Source organism: Vanessa cardui, chromosome 20, assembly GCF_905220365.1.
Source record: "Vanessa cardui chromosome 20, ilVanCard2.1, whole genome shotgun sequence".
Lineage (NCBI taxonomy): Eukaryota > Metazoa > Arthropoda > Insecta > Lepidoptera > Nymphalidae > Vanessa > Vanessa cardui.
Window position 1 is genome coordinate 7,462,970 of NC_061142.1, and position 22,858 is coordinate 7,485,827.

The 22,858-nt window shown below is 33.8% G+C and overlaps 1 protein-coding gene across 1 annotated transcript; it reads left to right on the plus strand.

Annotated features, from left to right (window-relative positions):
* Positions 1 to 1,442: 1,442 nt before the first annotated feature.
* Positions 1,443 to 17,103, plus strand: LOC124538525 (dihydroxyacetone phosphate acyltransferase). The gene is made up of 11 exons (XM_047115611.1): positions 1,443 to 1,667; positions 1,745 to 1,921; positions 2,048 to 2,177; positions 4,832 to 5,035; positions 5,233 to 5,384; positions 5,789 to 6,281; positions 10,378 to 10,515; positions 11,032 to 11,111; positions 15,072 to 15,224; positions 15,702 to 15,850; positions 16,869 to 17,103. The coding sequence occupies exons 1-11, from the start codon at positions 1,485 to 1,487 to the stop codon at positions 17,017 to 17,019; spliced, it is 2,010 nt and encodes a 669-aa protein (XP_046971567.1). The 5' UTR covers positions 1,443 to 1,484; the 3' UTR covers positions 17,020 to 17,103.
* Positions 17,104 to 22,858: the final 5,755 nt, after the last annotated feature.

Consider the following 22,858-nt stretch of genomic DNA (forward strand, 5'->3'; position numbering starts at 1 on the left):
CTTTCGCTACAATTATGTCGCGTAAATATTTTATTTTTATTTATTTTTTTCAAATTCAAATTTAGAATCGTCCAAGAAGGTTTACAAAATAGTCTTTCATCAAAAGATTTTAAAACTTGCTATGATTTTTTTAGTTTAAGAATTTTATACAGAATATCCCTAGATGATGTTGATGTGTATATTATAGGGATATACTATAGGGTTTTCTTGGCTGAAAAACTTTGCAAAAGAGCTAATATATGTCATACCTACATCATATGGCATCACATCATATACACAAAATTTTATTAAAGACAGTAAGAAATTCTGCCCCAAATCGCACCCTAACTGTAAGCCGTTTAGAAGTTCCATCACTACATAGTATAAAACAAAGTTGATTTCTCTGTCCCTATATCTTTAAAACTACGCAACGGATTTTGATGCGGTTTTTTTTAATAGATAGTGTGATTCGAGGTGAAGATTTGTGTATATAATACATGAACACCATAGTAAAGAAACACTGATAATTTTAGATGTTTGCAGTATGATGTTGTAAATAAACAATTTCTGTAGTATATTCAGTATCAGTATTGCACCCGTGCGAAGCCGGGGCAGGTCGCTAGTTGATTATAATATTCGCCTATGACAATTACATGAACATAAGCACGTTGCGGAAGGTGACTCAAATATCCAAATAACATATAAATAAAAGATTCGGCCGAGGATCGCTAACGTGTTCCTCAGAATTGTTCCGTTCCCTGCCGTTCCGTCACTTTGTCATGGATCCTATCTATGCTCAGAACCTTACCAAACTTTTACCAAACTACCCTTGAAGTATATCCTTTATAGTAAAAAAAGAATCATCAAAATTGGTTAGCACAATTTTAAGTTATTAACCTATTTGTCGCGCACATATAATGCAAATTTAAGACTTATATCGTTTTCATAGGGATACCATCATTGGAAAAAAATAAAATTAAAATAGGACCCCACGGGAAGCACTACCTTTCAAACAAAAAAAAATATCAAAATCGGCCCACCCAGTAAAAAGTTATGAGGTAACAAACATAAAATATACAGACGAATTGATTACCTCCTCCTTTTTGAAGTCGATTGAAAAACAAAATAAAAAGTCATTTCCCTACTCCCTACCGGTAGGTTGTATGGTACAACTTCTTTGTCTGTTTTAGAAAGTAAGAAAATCAAAAGGTGACACTGACAGAACAGATGACATTACAGTACTTCAGAATACTCATATAACTTCAAATCAGTAAAATTGACATTCGAGTGATAGTGGTTGTGAAAAATGTGCATGGCAGAGCTTTTAAATTAAAATTATTTTATAAAACAAAATCTTATATTTATGTCCATACCATTAATTAAAAAAATACGAGTGAATTACAGTTATAAATATAATAATAAACCAATGATTATGTAATGTATTTACGCTATTTTAGTGCCTGAAGCCTATTAGATTTGTGATAAAATATCAAAATTTAGTCGAGATGAATGAAATTGTGAACTTTGTTAATATATTGGAACCGAGGAACTCTCAATTCGGAATTTTTAAATTTATGACACGACCATGGGAGCCCACGAAAACCTTAACTCTTGATAAATACTACTTCCCGCATGAACTCAAAAAAGTTGTCGCCGATTCTGTGTATATCGACGCTTTTATAGAAAAGGTAAAAAAAGTAATCATTAATGAGTTATTGTTTACTGTATCCGTACATCTGTTTTTAATGACATGGTTATTACTCAGGAAAGTATTAGAAATGGAATTCCGAAAGAACAACTGCGAAAAGAGGTGTTGGATTACTTAGAAGAAATAGCAATGGATAAGAAATTACATGTAATTCGTTGGATGGGAATTGTGTTCCTCAAAATATGTTTTATGATGAAAATAGAAGTATTTGTAAATGAATCTTCCGTATTAAAGGTATGATATTGTTACGTATAATATTCTCAAATTATTTACTTAATTTTATCAATCATTGATTGATTGTGATTTTAATTTATATTAAAGGCACTGTTGGATTTTTAATGACATTTGTTTATATTAAAGTTAAAATCATCTATGGGGAAGAATCCAGTTCTGTTCTTGCCAACACATCGAAGCTATGCTGATTTCTGTCTAATGACATACCTTTGTTATCATTATGACATTGATCTACCCGCTGTTGCTGCAGGAATGGGTATGTAACTAATGCATTAGTTAAATCATATAATATATTAGTTCAATATATTCAGTGCATGATTAGAAAAAAGTTTTACAATTATCGTATTGGTTTTCATGGTTATATTTGTTTCATCAATTCAATCATATATGTTAGTTTAAGATTTTTTACATAATCTGTTATTCAATTTATTTTTTTTAAATTGAGTCAAAGATTTTGAAATAAACTGTACATATTTTGTAGGACTATAAACCGTTACAATATAAACATTTACATCACTTGTATTTCAAATTGTTCAAATATAAAATATTATAATAATCTTCTTACATACTATGTGCTCTATGTTTATTATTCCTCACTCTTATATAAAATGGCTACCCTACACAATTGAAAAGAAATAAATGTGTCACCAAAGGCTTTATGTGCTTTTAGAGATAAAGAAGTGCAGATATGTATAGCCTATTCCAACGGAAGTAGGAAAAAAGATAAACAAACCTTTGATTTGGGTATTTAATGTGAGTTATTAACTCAGCTGTATTGTACACTAATAAAAGTTTATGATTAATATATCTCTGTTTATAATACATCAATATTGCACTTAACCACTTATTTCCAATGATATTCTAATAAACATATATGTTATACCTATACTAAACAACAGAAAAAAGTGTGCCGCGCCGGGCCCGTTTATTTTACATTTCGTTACAAGCAAAAATAATAGCTTGATAAAAACAATAAGTAAAAGGATAACTAGATGTTTAAATTATGCAAAACGTATTACTACATAATTGTGATGTATTATAACGTATTACTGGCATAATTATCATGAAAACGACTAAAGGCAAACGTCCCAATTAGGACGTTTTCTAGTCTTCACTTTTTGCGCGTTAATGACATATCTGTTTACTAGAACATCATTGCTTATTTCCAATCAAATTTACTTCCATAATTCCGATTACAGTTTCGTCGTAATCAAAATCGCTATTTTTCGTAATACCATAGCGAATACCATAGATTTATCAAGCTCTCGACCAATGATATCGCGTTGTTTATTTGGATTTTTTCCTGTTATGGTTGTTAAATATTGAGATTTCCTAGATAAAAAACAAACTTGCTTTAATGAAATGATATATCTATAAATCGAGGTAATCGAGTTCAGCTTTTAGTTAGCCATTAGATCAACGAGGGAGGATATGAGGATACGATAGGAGCGACAATAGATAGGCAGAGAGTTAAAAATATTGTATTCAGCATGTCTTTTTACGTGATGTATATTTCTACATGTATCGATTATACATCCATTGGCCATGGTTATGTTATTTGTTTAAATAACGTTGAGAATGTTTGCTTACATTGATACAAGCAAATGATTATTGCGCTTCATCTTAGAATACCTGCGTGAATATATTCATACATTTATTTTTATTAGTAATACATGTATGCCTCGCATGTTAGATGGAACTAAAAATTTGAAAATATTTCTTCGTATGAAATTAATTTACAAGCTCAATTAAAACTCTAGGGAAATGTATGAATGTTATATGTTTAGTGTTTGGACGTTTCTTAGGGTGCGTCAATTTTTTTTTTGATTGGTGGTAGGACTGTGAATTTGGCGAAATAATCTGTGCCTCTTTGGCACAAATAAAAGCCACAAAAAAAAGGACTGTGAAATCCAGGCTGGGTAGTTTAGGTTACCGCCAAACAGTAATATTTAGTATTGTTGTATTCCAGTTTGAAAGGTGAGTCAGTGTACTACCGGCACAAGGAACGCTTTAGTTCCCGAAGTCGGTTGATCATTAGTGTGATTTAAGGGATAGTTATAATTTCATACAGCTCTGATATCTATGGGCGGTGGTGACCGCTTTTGAGTATTTGTTATGTTCACTATCACATATCATTCAGGACGCATACTTAAAGCTTGTAAACGTCATTCTGCCAAATATTACAATACAATTTATATTATATAGCAGTCTTTAGTACTCAAATTATAAATGTGAAAATAGCTCTGTTTATATTTTATCTCATCACGATAAAACCATTAAACAGATCGTATTGACATTGAACACAGAGGCATCATGATATCTCGATAAGGACGTAGGCATTTAAATAACGGGAAAAAATAGTTATATGACATCGGAACGGCTAGTAGGTAATGCAAGTAAGCAAGTATAGGAATAGTAGAAATTTTAGCAAGTCATTCATCTCTCGTATTCCTGCTTTGAACCGAGCTGACCGAGTGGTTAGAACGCGTGCATCGTGTTCAATAATTACGGGTTAAAACTTAGGCAAGCGCCACTGAATTTTCATGTTATTAATTTATGTTTGTAACTAGACTCGAATCTTTGTGGTGAAGTCAAACATCGCCTAATTTCAATGAAAGTCAAGTGCCTCATTTCAATAGAATTCTGCTATATGTTTATTCACCAACCCGCATTGGATCAGCGTGGTGACGGAGGAACTTTTCTCCTCAAAAGGGAGAGAGGGTATTAGCCCAGCAGAAGGATATTTATAGGCTGTTACTAATCGTGTGTTCCGGTCAAAATAGTGATTGGACAAATAATATGACTTGTCGTATTTTTTACGATTATATAGTCTACATGTCTCAATTATTAATCCGTCCTCTTGTTCCAAAAAAATACTGCACATTTCATGGGTTCATGTTTTTCAAACAGATTTCTATTCCATGGCCGTGGTCGGTCAAAAAATGCGTGAGACGGGTGGGTTTTACATCCGCCGCACTCTAGTTGGTGCGCCATTGTACTCGGCCACGCTTCGCCACTACGTGCGCACTCTGGTCGCCAAGTACAGCGCGCCTGTAGAGTTCTTCCTCGAGGGAACCAGGAGTAGGAGCAATAAGAGCTTACCCCCCAAATATGGTGAGCAGTACTTGCACCTGATTATACATGGCAGTAATGCTTAACTGTAATAACTTATGCTAAACTGTAAAAAAAGCAAGGTATACTCGTGTCCTAATATAATATAATGTATCATATATTATTCTCGTGAAGTCACACTAAAGTACCCCTTGAAAAATTATGATCAAATAGGGGGCTAATTGTGTCTTTGAAAACAGGCATGCTGTCAATGACCCTCCTGCCTTACTTCGCAAGCGAAGTGTCTGACATCACAGTGGTGCCTGTGAACATAAGCTACGACCGTCTCATGGAGCAAGGGCTGTTCGCGTACGAGCACCTGGGGGTTCCAAAACCAAAGGAGACTACAGGGGTTTGTAGTCACTAGGATGCTTATCTGCATTTATTGTTTTATTAAATTAATGAGACGATATTGTTGATAAAAATGAACGGTATTATTATCTTATGTTTTGATTGATATCGAGCTTCACTTCGTCATACATTATTTGCAGATTAGACAAATTGTGTTGTTGATTATCAATAATTCGAGGCCTATTATTAGCCTCCTGGGGATTGATTTTGCAAACTAATGTTGAACTCGAAGATTTTTTAGTCTGTGCCACTGCATATATTCGCGAATATGTCACGATTTTATTAACTACTGTATATATTTAAATAAAATATTGAATAATATCGAAATAAAAAAAAATAACTAATATAAATAAGCGTTGCCATATTTTTAGTTGTAATAACAATACCGTTTCCGATTTGTTGCAGGGTCTCCTTAAATCTCTACATAAGTTGAACGATCACTACGGAAATATTTACATAAATCTCGGCGATCCGGTATCTGTTAGAGAATATGTCGGCAATCAGTTGCCTCTTTCCGCAGAAATGTTGAAACCATTAGACTTGCAACAACTAACCGCGGATCAGTTTAAGAGTGTCCAAGACATCGCCAATCACATGGTGACGATGCAACAGAACTGCACAGTGGTGACGATATCCAATCTGCTGTCGATTGTTTTGATGGAAAGTCTGACGAAGAACGCGACGATGACTTTAGACGAAGTTTTGGAGAAAATTGAATGGTTGATCCTGGTACTAAGAGCCCTCGGCGCATCGGTATTTGAAAACAACGTTAAAACTAGTGTAGAAAGAATATTGGTCGTGCACAAGAGTTTGATGAGATTGGACGCAAACAATAGATTAAGGCTCGTGTCTAGTGCTCTTATGAATATCAATTCCGATGTTCAGAAGAAAATGAAAGGTAAGTCTATACTATGTATCAATTTTACTATGACATATGATTATATCAACAAAATTATATTTGTAATAAAAAGATTAGATAAATAAAAAGTTCACGCCCTAAAAGAATGTCAGTGAAACACTCAATGTTAATAAATCCTATGTCAATTATCAAATTATTTAATATTACTAACGTATCTAATCGTTTTGATAATATTTGGTCAGATTTAATAAATATCTAATTGTCATGTGATTTCAAATATTTTAAATGTGTTATCTACAAAAATACGAAAACAATGTTTTCTTTAAATTTATCGCATGAAATATGATCATGTCCAAGTCAGTCAGGAGACAGACTTTAGCCATGTCGGCGAATTGGGCCATATGCATGATCCTATAAGTCGCCTTCAATTGTGTGCGTAAATATAAGTGCATTCTCAAAATTCGATTAAATAATAAATAAGAGTCCATACGAAGGTCAGATGTCTTACTAAATTTTCTTGGTACAGAATATCCGATACTCACGTCGTACTTCCGACAATATCTTGACAGAAAAACCCGACAACTTATTTTCCCGACTCTAAATTTAAACCAATGCTACATACATGTAATGGCTAATTAGTCTAGTGGCCTTATATAAATTAAATACACCTAATATATATTAAAACACGAATGTCATGATAAGTATTCATTAATTATTCTGTTCCGGAATGCTTCTGTGGCCCTGACAATTGGATTTTAAAAAGTTTATATAAATGAGTTACGAATTGTGTTAGAAAACAAGTTGGACAAATGTACTAATCATTTTGGCTTTTTAAAAAAAATATTTAATACACATAGCGTTTATATTTAACGCCATGTTGTGATTATTATTAAAATTAAAAGAGTAACTTTTAGAATAATAATATTTTACAACAACAACCTGTAAATTCCCACTGCTGGGCTAAAGGCCTCCTCTTCCTTTGAGGAGAAGGTTTTTGGAACATATTCCACCACGCTGCAAAACTTTTGTCGAGAATATAATGTTAATAAATGTAACTAGCTGTATAATGAGCTGAGATGGCCCAGTGGTTAGAACGCGTGCATCTTAACCGATGATTGCGGGTTCAAATCTGGGCAAGCACCACTATATATATATATATATATATATATATATATGTATTTATATATATATATATATATATATATATATATATATATATATATATATATATATATATATATATGTGTGCTTAATTTGTGTTTATAATTCACCTCGTGCTCAGCGGTGAAGGAAAACATCGCGAGGAAACCTGCATGTGCCTAATTTCATCGAAATTCTGCCACATGTGCATTCCACCAACCCGTATTGGAACAGCGTGGTGGAATATGTTCCAAACCCTCTCCTTAATGGAAGAGGAGGCCTTATCCCAGCAGTGGGAAATTTACAGGCTGTTAATTTACTTTTAAATGTAAACTAGGAAAATCCGAGAGATAAGATTAATAGTCACATACAGAATAATAGTATTTTGTCTGTGTCTCAAAATGGATTTAGGGGTGGATCACGAGGCACTAAGGAGCTACTCCTCATTGATATGACCATTAGCCAACAGGTTCGTCGTTTGCGAAAGAGTCTGTCGACATGCTGGATAGATTACAAGAAGGCCTATGATTCCGTGCCGCATACATGGCTCTTGAGGGTGCTGGAGTTCTATAAATTAGATACAACTCTATGCAGGTTCTTGAGATCATGTATGAGGCAATGGCGGACAGTCCTTCGCTATCCTGGATGACGAACGATTCATGGTGATGACGAACCAATAAGGATTGAGCGGGGAATATTCCAGGGCGATAGTTTGAGTCCATTGTGGTTTTGTTTAGCCTTGAGCCCTCTAAGCACTCTGTTGGAGGGTTCAAGGCTAGGCTATCGTTTGCGGAGAGAAGGTAAAGTAATATCCCACCTACTTTACATGGATGACTTAGGAGTGGAGTTACTAAAGGTAACAGAAACTTTTAGTAATTCTATTAGAATGGAATTTGGAGTTGACAAATGCGCGGTTATGCATGTAAAGCGAGGAGATTATGGAATCTGACGTTTTACAACTTTCAGATTCCATAAACTTTAAATCACTGTCCGCAAACGAATCATACAAATACTTGGGTATGTCGGAAGCGTTAGGCATCAATGTGACCGACATGAAACAATCATTGAAGGAGCGTTTCTTTGGTCGCCTGAAAAAAGTACTCAAAAGTCTTTTATCAGGTGGCAATAAGGTTCGCGCCTTCAATGGTTGGGTCATGCCGGTCTTGATGTACTCTTTCGGCATACTCAAGTGGACTCAAAAAGAACTAGACGCCTTGGATAGGAGAGTCCGTGTCCTGCTGACTACATATCGAATGCAACATCCTTGATCTTCGGTGATGAGATTGTATATCCCACGGAGATGTGGTGGCCATGGCTTTTTAAATGCCAAGACCCTACATAACCGTGAGGTATACAAACTCAGGGAGTATTTTCTCCACACTGACTTGGATATGCACCGAGATGTAGTTATAAAGGACAAGGGGCTAACTCCGCTCTCTTTAGGCAAAGAGAACTGGCGCAAACCTGTAGTACTAAGTACTGAAAACCACAGGGAGGTATGGAAGAGCAAGGAGTTACACGGACGCTTCTATCGGGCCCTTCATGGACCCGATGTTGACTTTATGGCGTCCGTATCTTGGCTACGGTTCGGCAATCTTTTTGGTGAAACCGAAGGTTTTGTCTGTGCGATTATGGACGAAGTTATCATAACGAACAATTACCGGAAGTATATTGTGAAGGATGGCACGATGGACATATGTCGGGCGTGTCACACTCCGGGCGAATCCCTTAGACATATTATTTCCCGTTGTTCTCGTCTTGCTAACGGAGAGTATTTGCACAGACATAATCAAGTGGCCAAGATTATCCATCAACAACTTGCACTTCGATACGGTCTTGTGGTATCAGAGGTACCATACTACAGGTATTTGCCCGACCCAGTTCTTGAGAATGGTCATATCACACTGTACGGGGACCGATCTATAATCACTGACAGAACTGTTGTCGCCAACAGGCCTGATATAGTGGTGATAGATCGGTCAGAGCGCCGCACGATAATTGTTGACGTCACCATCCCTCTTGACGAGAACCTCGTGAAGGCTGAGAAGGATAAACAAAAAAAATCATTAATAAAGATATATTGATCAAATGCTACTATTGTAAGGCTCGCTCCTTTTTTGTTTATGATTATTGAGACATAATTTGCTATAATCTATTACTATACTATAATATTAAAAGTGTTCAAGTAACTCTGTCTTGCTGTCTGTCGTTCTTTCACTACCAAACCAATGAACCGAATTTATTGAAATTTGTTATGAAGCACACATGAACTCCCAAGGAAAGACATAAGCTAATTTGTCTAACACGTGACGACCAACCGCTAGAGAGCGGGTGAAGCCGCGGGTAACAACTAGTTATTAATATAAATTGAGTCAAAACTAAACAGTTATCATGCTTTAGTTTACTTCACAATTTTGTACCCTCGATATTTACTATTTTCTCTTAGCTTATTTGAAGTGTCCAGAATCTGGCGTTATAGCGCGTACATGTCGTACAAATCCCATATTAATATAATAGGCTATTTGACAATACGACAAATAAATTGTGAGTTATTGTAATTAGTGTATATTATGAGTTTAAAAATGGTTATTTATTAACGTAAGTTCAAAATATATATTCAAAAATCAATAATATTTATTCAAAAATCCATAAATAAAAATACAATTTTTAAACATTTCACACTTGACACAAAACGCTCCTGATTGGCCGGGCTTATGATGAACTTTCTTGTAAACTTTGCTTTTCTACTATATGTACCACAGATTAAAATACAAGAAAGTGACGTCACCGACCTCATTGCAGCGTCATATTGTTCAAGTAGCGTTTTTGCGCGCTATTTAAATATGGAATTTTTAATATGATTATTTTTCGGCAAATATGTACTAGAAATAAAAAAACACAACTTTTACTGGGTTCCTTAACTTCTACTAAACAATATGAAATGGATTTTAAAAAGTCAGTCAAATAGCCTATTTAACACATTACATATCCACAGGTCACATCTTAAAGGCAGAGACCATTGTGAATGCGATACCGATAATACAATTACAGTTGTATGTGAACCCCGTCTTACATTACCTGGTGCCGCCCGCCATCATATACCTCATAACCTCGAGAGGCGTCGCGAATAAAGGTACGAATATTAATAGACTAGCGATACTAAATATATTGCAATCAAACGCATAAACTTACATCACTTCATAAACCTATAAAATTGTCACTATTTCTCTACTATATTGTCCATGTATTATCTACTAAAACCTTTCCCTTGAATCAATCTATCTATTAAAAGAAAACCGCATCAAAATCCGTTGTATTTTTAAGATAGGGACAGACGGCGTTAAGTGATTTTATTTTATACTATGTAATGATTGATAAACCTTAGTCTTTTTTTTCATGTGTTTTTCCGATGTTTAAACCCGGACTCATCATTGATTTTTCAAATTCTAGACTTTTATTATACTTGTAATACGTTCATTGCTCAGCGGTGACGGAAAATATAGTTAGGGACACAGAATGGATCGGGGAATAAGCTGTAACTTCTTTTATGGTTAGATTGATTTTCCCATCTGTATTGATAGTAGATCATACAGGTCTGTGTATTGTTTCTGCCTTTAATTAAGTTTATTTTTTTATTTGTATTTTGTAGAAGAGCTATCTGCGGACTACTACAGACTTAGAAAAATGCTTATACACGAATTCTTCCACTTGGAGAAGACTGAAGAAATTGTAAGTATACTTTTGATTTGTTTATATGGTTGAATCTGTCGTGTTATCAAATGTTATGGACATTATCCTGCGTTTGTATATATATAATATCAAGGTTTTATTATTTAATGAAGGGATCCAGGGATCAGTTACCCCGAGAGAAGTCAGTTGTTGTCAAGATAGTTTAAATTGACAAATCATTCAGATGCAACTCGATAGAGTTTATATTAACACTTATATATATGTATTTACAGTCCATAAATATATTTTTGGCTTTGTTGTTTTCGAGTCGTGATGGCCCAGTGGTTAGAACGCGTGCATCTTAACCGATGATTGCGGGTTCAAACCCAGGGAGGCACCGCTGATTCATGTGCTTAATTTGTCTTTATAATTCATCTCGTGCTCAGCGGTGAAGGAAAACATCGTGAGGAAACCTGCATGTGTCTAATTTCATTGAAATTCTGCCACGTGTGCATTCCACCAAACCGCATTGGAACAGCGTGGTGGAATATGTTCCAAAAACCTTCTCCTCAAAGGGAGAGGAGGCCTTTAGCACAGCAGTGGGAATTTACAGGCTGTTGTTGTTTTCTGTAGACTCTGCAAACTCGTCCAATCCCTTTAGCTAGATTTCGGTTCAAACGAGAATAAGAACTAGTTTAATTATAGTGTTAAGGCGTAAAATTGGTGCATCGTCGCTGTAAGGGCGAGTTCGCGCGAACGTGAATTTATTGGCGTGCGTGTCGTTCTATCTTCAACAATTTTGAAATTTAATAGTTATTAAATAATAACTATTAAATTTCAAAATAGTTATTATTTAATAACTATTAAATTTCAAAATTGTTGAATCTAACTTTAATTTTACCCTTGTAAACCCCAACGACATAATACGCGCCTTTAAGACACTAGACATCAAGAAAACGGCTGATTTATGGGGTATTTCTCTAAAGGTGATAAATTCGATTATTGATGTGATTGCACCTTTTCTTGCTTTAATATTTAATAGTTGTGTCCAACGTGGTATATTTCCTGACCTGATGAAACATAGTAAAGTTATTCCAATATTTAAATCTGGTAGTTCCTCAGACCCCAATAACTATAGGCCAATTTCGATTCTACCTAACATATTAGGTATTCTAACATTTTAACAAACATAATCTGCTTCATAGTAAACAATTTGGATTCACGAGGGGTCGCTCGACAACAGACGCTGGTATCAAGCTTGTTAAGAATATCTATGAAGCCTGGGAGGAGTCACGGGATGCCTTAGGGGTTTTCTGTGACTTATCCAAAGCCTGTGATTGTGTTCAACATGAGACTCTGGTCAGGAAACTTTATCACTATGGAATTAGAGAATGTGCGCTTGACCTTCTGACTTCTTATCTTAACAATAGAATTCAGAGGGCGTCAACCCTCTTAAAGGAAAAAGGTCTCCTTGGGTCTCAGTTGGTATGGGGGTCCCTCAGGGATCAATTCTTGGACCTTTTCTGTTTCTCACATATATAAATGACTTGCCCTTTCTTGTTGGGAACAAACATGATATAGTATTGTTTGCTGATGATACCTCCTTAGTTTTTAAAATTAATAGAAAACAGGTACAGTACGACGACATAAACAATGCTATAGCTGATATAGTACATTGGTTTAGCGTAAACAATCTTAGGCTTAATAATAATAAAACAAAAATTTGTGAAATTTAGTACACCAAATGTACATAATGTAAAAGCCGATGTACTCATTAACGGGGAATCTATGGATCCAATTGATTCTGCTGAGTTTCTTGGCCTTACTGTTGATGCCAAGTTGCAATGGGGCCCCCATATTAACGGATTGGCGAGTAGACTGAGTTCTGCGGCATTCGCGGTCAAAAAGATTAGATTATGTACCGATGTTGATACGGCTCGCATAGTATATTTCAGTTACTTTCACAGTATAATGTCATACGGTATTATGCTGTGGGGCAACGCAGCCGCTATCCATACTATATTTGTGCTACAGAAGAGGGCTATTCGCGCAATCTATAACCTAGGAGCTAAAGAATCGTTAAGGAATAAATTTAGAGAAATCAAGATATTGACTGTTGCTTCTCAATATATATTCTGCAATGTTATGTATGTACGAAAAAATATTAATGATTTCATGAGAAAATGTGATACTCATAGCATTGGTACAAGGAACAAACACAAACTTGTTACTCCTGTTACTCGACTACATAGAGTCAGTAACTCCTTTGTGGGGCAATGTATACGGTTTTACAACAGGATCCCAGAAAGCGTTCAAAATGCCTCTGTTGCCAAATTTAAGAAAACTATTAAGGAACGCTTGTGTGCAAAAGGTTACTATACAATTAATGAGTTTATGATCGATAGCACACCTTGGGAATGAAACGATCGCCTCCTGGCTAATTTCATCTCATATTAAATTGTTTAAATAATATATGAGACAAATAAAAAAAAAAAAAAACCGCTGAGTTTCTTCTCAGGTCAGGGTATTTTCTTTTCCGAACCGGTGGTAGTGTTTCAATTGACCATCAATAAGAAAGTGTAATGCTTCTATATTGAATAAAGTTATTTGAGTTTGAGTTTGAGTTTGAAATTCATTTTTAATATTAATATTAGAAACTATCTGTTGACGACCTCTCGTGCTCGAGTTAGTGTGTGCACCGGTTTTCGTGGGTGCGCCGTTCCGAGGTACCGGATTCGATTCCCGGCCGAGATGATGTAGAAAAAAGTTCATTGGTTTTCTATTTGTTCTTGGGTCTGAGCGTTTGTGATGCAGTGTTACCTCTGTTTTTCCATAGCAAAAGTGCTTTAACTACTTACATTGGGTTCAGAGTGATGTATGTGACGTTATCCAATATTTATATTTTATTTATTTATCTGTCCGTTACGTTTTCGCGGCAAAACCACTGAACCTAAATTTGATAAAATTTAAATATGTTTTTACTTAAACCTTGCATAAACAATAAATATAAACTCATACAGCCATACTATATTTGTATTCCATTTAAAATCCACTTAAAATAATATATGATTAAATATGTACGAGTTTGTGTTTTTATATAATGTATATGTAAGTGTTATTTTTGAGACAATGTAAATTAGTATTTCCTTACTATTATATAATTGTGAATTGTTTTCATTAAGTCGTTAAAAACAATACATACAAGTTAAACCAATATATATGCATATATATTGCGCTGTAGCTGTTAAAAACAAGCCAGGTACAGTCGGGGTAAGTAAAGGTTCGTCTCCTTAAGATCTATTTTCGTGTGCTCAGGGTGAGCGGTAATCCGCTTTACCGATTGAGAATGACATATTGCGTCGCAATGATTTGATGTTTAGACCCAAAAGGAACTAAGAGCTTAAGATTTGATAAAGGAATAAATTTGAAAACTGACGAAGGTTTTCTTGCTCTGACTGTACATCGTCGTTATTTACATATCATCGGCAGTAACTGCATTGTAGTTATCTTTGATACTCTTAATTGAATACTGCAAAAAATTTAGTAAGCATTCAATATTATTTTATATTTTTCGAAGGCTATTGGTTAAATAATGTAATAAAGCAGTAAAAAGAACCAGTTTTTTTTTTATTTAACATGAATAATAAATAGCACAAGTTTATGTACAATCGAGATTGTCTTGATTTTTTTGTAATATTTTTTTTTGTATTCACGTTTGATGCCAGAATTTATTTTAAAATATCGACTTTATTGCGCTCGCGATTTTACCTGTGTGGTTTTGTACTTGTGATTGATTAAATGACCCTCGTGAATTGACCTGCCGTTTTTTAAGACAAATTAAATAATCCATACATTACATTATTTACCTTAACCTACTTTGTTACTAAAATTTTTCTATAGACGTGTTCGTCGGTACCTTGGATTATGTCAAGTGTCTTCCGTTGTATAAAATTTTTACTCCAATTTCAATCAAAAAATGTATTTTTTACTATTATTAAAGTAAGTTTACTTGTTGGGCAGACATTCAATGCTGCACTGGAGTACTGCGTGCGTAACGACGTGACGTCACCCGCGCTTGCTCCGGGGGGCGCGCATGCGCTGCACGCGCTTTTGCGCGGCGCCGTCGCGCCCGCGCTGCGCACGCTGCACACGTGTGCGGAGGTCATGGCGCTGGTGAATACACCCTTTATATTGTTTCGTTACTAATTGATGATTGATGTCATCCTGACCGATTTCGATTCCAGCAGCCAACTCAAGGGAGATCAACTATAGTAAACACAGATGCACTTTCTATCACTGTTATAACGGAAGCATGGCCAACGGCTTTAAGTGTTTTCCGAGGATGGGGAATGTTCCCAACTTCTAGACTAAGGACTATTACTGAGAATTTTTTGGTTAAAAACGCAATAAAAATTTTTTAGTGGTCGCACCTGAGGTTTGAACTCAGGACTTCGGGATCTGCCTTCGTCAGATCCTTCGTTATATTTAGCCACTAGACCAACTAGACAGTAATTTTTTAATACTGCATATTGCAATGGCAGGAGTGAAAAAGACATACCATAGGTTTACTAATTTTCTTTCGAAAGGATTTGAAGACAATGCTTTCTATAATAATTGATAGAAATATTTCAATATCACCAAATATTTCAGCATAAGAGATGTGAGCACAAACGGGCGTTGAAGTTGGTCCAGGAACGAGTGGAGAATGGTCGGTACCACCCCTACTGCCTCAGCCTCGAGGCGGCCAACAACTGTTTGCAAGGCCTGGCGCTTTACGGAGCTCTCGTCAAACAAAGGAGGTAAACTAACTTCAAAATATAATTACATATTTTGACTTTTACTAATTATGATGAAACGAATAAAAAACTTATTAATTTTTAATTATATAATATTCGCTGTGGCCTACTCTTAATTTGTAATATATAAATTGAACAAATTTATGCATCTAATAATCTAGAGCTTATACCAAGGTTAAACAAAGTGTATTGTGCAATATTTAAAGCTATTCCAGATTCATTACAACAATTTGGCATTTGCCATAAATGAAATCGTCAATCCATATGATGGTGTTTCTTAAATGGCCTCGCCCCATAATGACATTTGATCAATTCAAACAGCCGATAACATTATGTTATTGTAGTTTTGGGAATGTTTTTAGTAAGATTATTAAAAATACTGGTATGAATTTAGATTGTTTAGTAATCGTCATCATCCTGCCCTTATTCCAATTTTATTTAGGGTCAGCACAGCATGTCTTCCTCAATACTTCTCTGTCTGACGTCATCTCACAAGTAACATTATTGCCAGCCATATCACCTTTCACACAATCCATCCATCTTTTCTTGGTCGTCCCCTTCCTCCATATCCATCCACGTCCAATGTCCATGCTCAAGATCTTCCTCACAACATAGTCCTCAAGTAATGTCGTAAATGACTTTAAGTATAGTACGACACAAATTAGATGTAGCATCGGAAAATGCAATGAAATGAAAATAAAACCGATTTCTGCCGATTTAAATAACCAATAGAAATAGCTCCCTATCGCGCAATTCGACGCTATTCGTCGCTATAGATTCCCGCGTCAGTCCAACCCAAGAAAACAAGTGCATGAAAATCGGCGTGTCAAATTGACGAATTTATTGGTTCATACGATATTACAAGTTATTACGTTTTGTGTAAAGATCACATTCACATAAGAAATAAATATAGATAATTTGGTGTGGCGTACTCAATTCGGATGTGATCGGTTTTACGAATTTTGCCGATGCTACATCTAAGTTGTGTCGTACTATACTAGTTTACATATTTTGTTTTCAGCAAACAGCAACAAGTTACATATGATACGGTGCCAATAAAACTCGAGGAATGTCGTCGTTTGATATCATCGGTATTACCAAAATGTGATGTTGATTTTGGTAAAAATAATTCGGTTATATTTAATCAAGATGACTTCAAAGCGAAGTTGTAGATAAAACTCGCCTTAAAACAAAAGAAAATAACGAATAAACTACTCACCGACCTGACGGATTCCGTTCCAAAGGGTTACTTCCAATTTTTATCTTTGCATTTTGTATAAAGTATTTTTAGTAAATAACTATTGGGTTACTCGTCACATGAGTTCAAATTGGTAATGTATGCAACATATGTTTAAATGTCAGAGCTTAGATAGGACCAGATAAGGTCTTGAAGCCACGCATGTACTAGGAGTATTAGCTATTATGGATAAAATACCCCCATTGCTTAAGTAAAAGTTGTACAAAGTTGAAACAAATGTATTGTTTTTAAATATATGACGGTATTGCCGCTGTGATATTGTTAAAACAATCAAATACAAAACCAAATTCACAAACGTGGTTGGCCGACTTATCGATACTGGGAAATGGAACAATACTATAGTAAAAATATTTTTGAAAGAAACAACGACAATCACTTGTGTCTAAGGAGGAAAAAAGGTAAACTAGACTTCGCTAAACCAATGCATCGTACCTAGGGTACATGCGCACAAGATTATATTAATGATAAAAAAGCGTGGACTTGGTATTTGCTTGGCTTGATGTCCGCATATACATAAATAAATTCAATTATACTTTTTTGCCATAAACTCTGTAATTAAAATGACGCGAAACTCTCAACTACTGACTTTCTTGCCGGTTCTACTTTTCGGAAACAGGTTACATGACAATTCAAAAGAGCTTTTAAGAGCCTACTTGAATTAAGAATATTTTGTATGTACCGTCGTTACTTCTGATTATCCATAACACAAGTGCTTTAGCATTATTAGTATATTACTCTGACCCCATTGTAAGTCATTGGGATCAGAGTAATGTTTGTGATGTTGTCCAATATTTAAAAGCCTACAATCGGTGACGTAGCTAGGTGAGGAAGGGCCCCGGTGCATAGAAAAAGAATCGGGCCCTCACCCCCTCTTTCCCATCCCTCTTTAACTAATAATAACCCTTTAAAATTATAGATACCAAATAAGAAATCTTGTGCGTAGTGTCGTGATTTTCTAGTTCCAGAAGGTTAGGGTTTAGTTAAGTGAGCCCCCAGAAATCCGGGGCCTGCACTCACCACCTGGCCCTACGATAGCTACGCAACTGCCTACAATGTTCTCACATTGTAGGTTTCGTTGCCTTCCACGAACACGCCCTAGATTAAGATTAACAAGACAAAGACAAGTATTAATTCCTAGACTTGGTAAAGGTAAAGATTTTTTTTGTACCTGCGTTTAATTAAATAATTATTGTTACCATAGTATTATTTTTACATATAGTTTGTAGTTATTTAAAAACGTCTGTGTTATTTGATTCCATATGATGTGTAATTATTTTAACTGTTGGTGTTTTAATTTATCTACATTCCGTACCGGAAGTTTTTTTTTGTTAAATGATATAAATTGTTTTTATTATTTAAAATTAAGTATAGATAAAAGTGAATTTGTTTTAATTTGCATATGAAATCATAAGGTGTATTTAATTCCACAGAATAATTTAAAGTTAAATAACATCCGCTTTCTACTTAGTTCATGAATTGTGAAACGGTTGTCGGCGTACCTATATGAACAATTAACTTGTTACGTATTTAATAAAATTATGCTCTTTGTCAATTGTATTAGTAGTTTTTTAACGATTACATTATGTTACTAATATATTAAAAAATATACAGTTGATGATTAGATGAACGATGAAAAAAAAGCAAAAAATCTTTTTCTGACATTACTGGAAGAGGTAATTTAAATTAAATTTGGTAATATTAATTTACTTGTGTAGCGAATCGTTTGTCCGTAGAATGAATTTATTAAATTGTAATTTTAATCATTTTTGCTCCTGAATTATTCCACAAGATAACTGCTGTTATTGCCGTATTATTTGCCATTAACAATGTTATTATAAAAGTATTTTTATTTATTAATTGAAATATATAGTATTAATAGACTTTTTTTTGTAATAGTACAAACACATGTATTTGATTTTTTTTTTGTTTTTACACTAAGAAAGATAATAAATTAAAATATTTTGAATGGACCATGGTTGCGCGATTTGAAAACGTGATAGTTAGCTTTTTTTAATTGTATAGAGTAGCTGTGATAATTCATTATAGTACGACACAAATAAGATGTAGCATCGGAAAATGCAATGAAATGAAAATAAAACCGATTACTGCCGATTTACACAACCAATAGAAATAGCTCCCTATCGCGCCATTCGACGCTATTCGTCGGTATAGATAGAGAAAGCAAGTGCATGTAAATCGACGAGTCAAATTGAGGAATATATTAGGTCATATGATATTACAAGTTATTACGTTTGTGCAAAGATCATATTCGCATGAGAAATAAATATTGATAATTTGGGATAGCGTACTCAATTCGGATGTGATCGGTTTTACGAATTTTGCTGATGCGACATCTAAGTTGTGTCGTACTATATGTTAGTCATTAGAATTTTTATAATTTATCGGTTTTTAGAATTAATGACGGTTAAATATTTGCATTGTTAATATGTTTGTAATGGAAGCTTTGAATAAAGTATTTGAATAATTTTATGTGTCTTTTATTTTTATAATTGTTATTTCGTCTGTAATTAATTTTTGAATATATAATACCAGCCGTTAATAGATCGCGACCTTGAGCTATTAACTAAAATACATACAGACGTATTCAAGGACAAAAAAAACTTGTAGGTATGTTTTTATAGCCCGTAAAAACCATCGACCACATTTAAGTTTTAATAGTTTTAGTTCTGATATTCCAATTTTAAATTATTCGGTATTCATTTATTTTGATATGGTATTCATTAATTGTGATAATAAAGCGGCTTTATATCAGTTTCTTGTATCAAAATGAAGTTCCTATCGTATTATACTTCCTCGTATCAAATAATTGTGCAATAGGCACTAGCTCCACGATAGTAACTTTAGACTGAAAATGTTTATTTGTTAATGTAATTAATTTAATAATTAATTATGTATCAGTACGTCATTATGCCGTTAGCAACAAGCGCATAACGCAATATGGCGTCATCATTCGAAACATATAATAGTCCTGACAAGATCTGATTTATTTGAAAGTATCATAAATCATCGTTATTTTCTAGTCAGAGCGCTTATGCTGGATTAGCCATTTTTAGGAAAGTTTATAAAGTCAAATATCTATCAGTTACTCAAACAAAAATTAATGTAAAAAATTTTAGTCTCCTTTAACAGAATATTTTATAAGGTGATATTTGTCAAATTACTTATTTGTTAAAAATGCATTATTTCAAAAATTTCTACATGTCATAGAATAAAAGTTACAGGTAAAGCACGGCAAAAACGTTTTGATGGAGTATTTATTTTAACTTATAGTAACTTTTAGCTATAAAGAAAAATAAATTATGATGGCAATACATTTTTATCGAATTAAAAAAGATAATTTTTCAATCAAGTTGTATTTTATATTCATGTTTATTCAGAACAATTATCACGCGTTAATAGTAAAGAGGTTTTTTTTTTAAAATATCTAAACTTTAACGAAAAAAACCTCTTTACTCCAAATGTTATTTTTTTATATATTAACTGAATTTATGTCTAATACATTATAATTAGTTCAGTAATTTATTAAGAATTGTATGTCATTTGAACGTCTATACATATGCTATATACATAGAAACTGAGAAGAGGCAATTGGAATCAGCGGTCTTAATTTTAATAAAACGTCATTTCCGTTGGAATCTCGTAACATGAAGATGACACACCACTTCCCTCAGCGTAGCGCTCGAACAAAATAAACAAGGCGCAGCAATTTGGCGCGCCAAAATATTAATTTATGACAGTGGACTCGAAAAATTTAACGTGAATTTTGTTTGCGAGAGCGAGACAACCTGTCATATCTCCCGCGTCAATCACTAGTGAGTATTAGATACTTTATTAAGTGTCGTTAAGGCTGGCATATTTTTTTAATAAAATTCCACATATATGTAAAAATTTTAAATATGTTATATGTTATGTTACTTAATTATGTGAACCATATTTCTGCGTTTGAGGAATTGGTTTAAATGAAACATTTTTTATATTTAATTTATATTTACAAAGTATCAAGTACATCATCAATGTCGAAACTATAATATATACAAATATTATATTTTATTTAAACAATTTATGAAAAGGAAAATTTACAAAAATAGGAAACAATTTATCATAAACCAGGCTTGTGAATAAATTCAACCTTGGCACTTGTCCAAATGAATCAAATTAAAAAAAAAATCATCTTAACATTACATTTCATAACAAAACAATTACATTGTGATCTAAAGATTAAAGAGATCAAACATTAGAAATAATTCGATTTATTTAAATAGGCTAAATGACAATGCGAAAAATAAACTGTCAATTATTGTAATAAGTATATATTATGAGTTTAAAAATGGTTATTAATTAACGAAAGTTGAGAATAACACTTAATTTATTAAAAAATCCATAAATAAAAATGAATTTTATAAACATTTGTCATGTGACACAAACGCTTCTGATTGGCCGGTCTTATGATGAAGTCATTTGCTTGTTAACCTCGATTGTCTATTATATATACCACAGATTAAAGGCAAGCGCCATATTGTCCAAGAAGCGTTTTAGCACGTTATTTAAATGTGGAATTTTTAATATGATATTTTTCGGCAAATATATATTACAAATAAAAAAATCAACTTTTAGTGGGTCCTTAACCTCGACTAAATATTATAAAATAGATTTAAAAAAGCAGTCAAATAGCCTATTATTTCCGAACGCTAAATGTTAGTTTTGATGTTAAAGGGTCATCATCGTTCATAGACACTGCACTAGGCACTATAACAATTTTATATAAACGATATACACCATCAAGACGTCACTGACTCACTCACTATTCTAATCGAAAGACACAGCCTATTAATTATTCGGGATAGAGTCACTCTTTATTTTAATTAGTAATAAATATAAAATGTATCCATTGTCCTACATGATAATCTTTAAGCACATAAAATAGATACTGATGTTATATTCGGGTTAATTTACATATAACAGTACATATTTTAATAATTATTATAGCGAAATATTATGCCGTATGCAATAAAATAATGAAAGAATATAACAAAATTACATACATTGAATATATAAATAAATGGTCTTGGTGTACGTGTTGGTGTGACGTGTTACATATAGTATTCATTTTAACATCAAAATTTCATTAATTTTAATATATTATTATATACAAATTCGTTAAATGTGTGTGTGATTTATATATTATATTATGATTTGATCTATTGTGCGTTAATATAATTATAGAAGTATATAGATGTGGTATATTAAAGTTAACTTCTAGTTTAATTTGTAAATTGTTTTAAGTCACTTTATACAGAACCACTACTTGGTGTTATAGTCTATTCCAATCCAAGAAGGATTAAAGATTAACAAACCTTATATTTACGTATAGTACGACACAAATTAGATGTAGCATCGGAAAATGTAATGGAATGAAAATAAAACCGATTACTGCCGATTTACACAACCAATAGAAAGAGCTCCCTATCGCGCCATTCGATGCTATTCGTCGCTATAGATTCACGCGTCAGAGAAAGCAAGTGCATGTAAATAGACGCGTCAAAAGCCTAAGTTGTGTTGTACCATACATATGTCACGCGATTCGTAGCTTAGCAATTACAGCTTAGAACAATTAGTAGTTCACAATGCACTACTAAGTGTTTTCGACTAATATACCTTTATTTATATTACCACTAGCTGTCGCCCGCGGCTTCGCTCGTATTTTAGGGATTGGTTATCATGTGGTAGCCGAG

Bases quoted from the DNA above. Each gene is read 5' to 3' on its own strand.
- LOC124538525 (XM_047115611.1), top strand. From the start codon at position 1,485: ATGAATGAAATTGTGAACTTTGTTAATATATTGGAACCGAGGAACTCT. The intron at 5,385-5,788 runs GTTTGTAGTCAC...GATTTGTTGCAG, and splicing joins AACCAAAGGAGACTACAGGG to GGTCTCCTTAAATCTCTACA. The intron at 15,225-15,701 runs GTGAATACACCC...CAAATATTTCAG, and splicing joins GTGCGGAGGTCATGGCGCTG to CATAAGAGATGTGAGCACAA.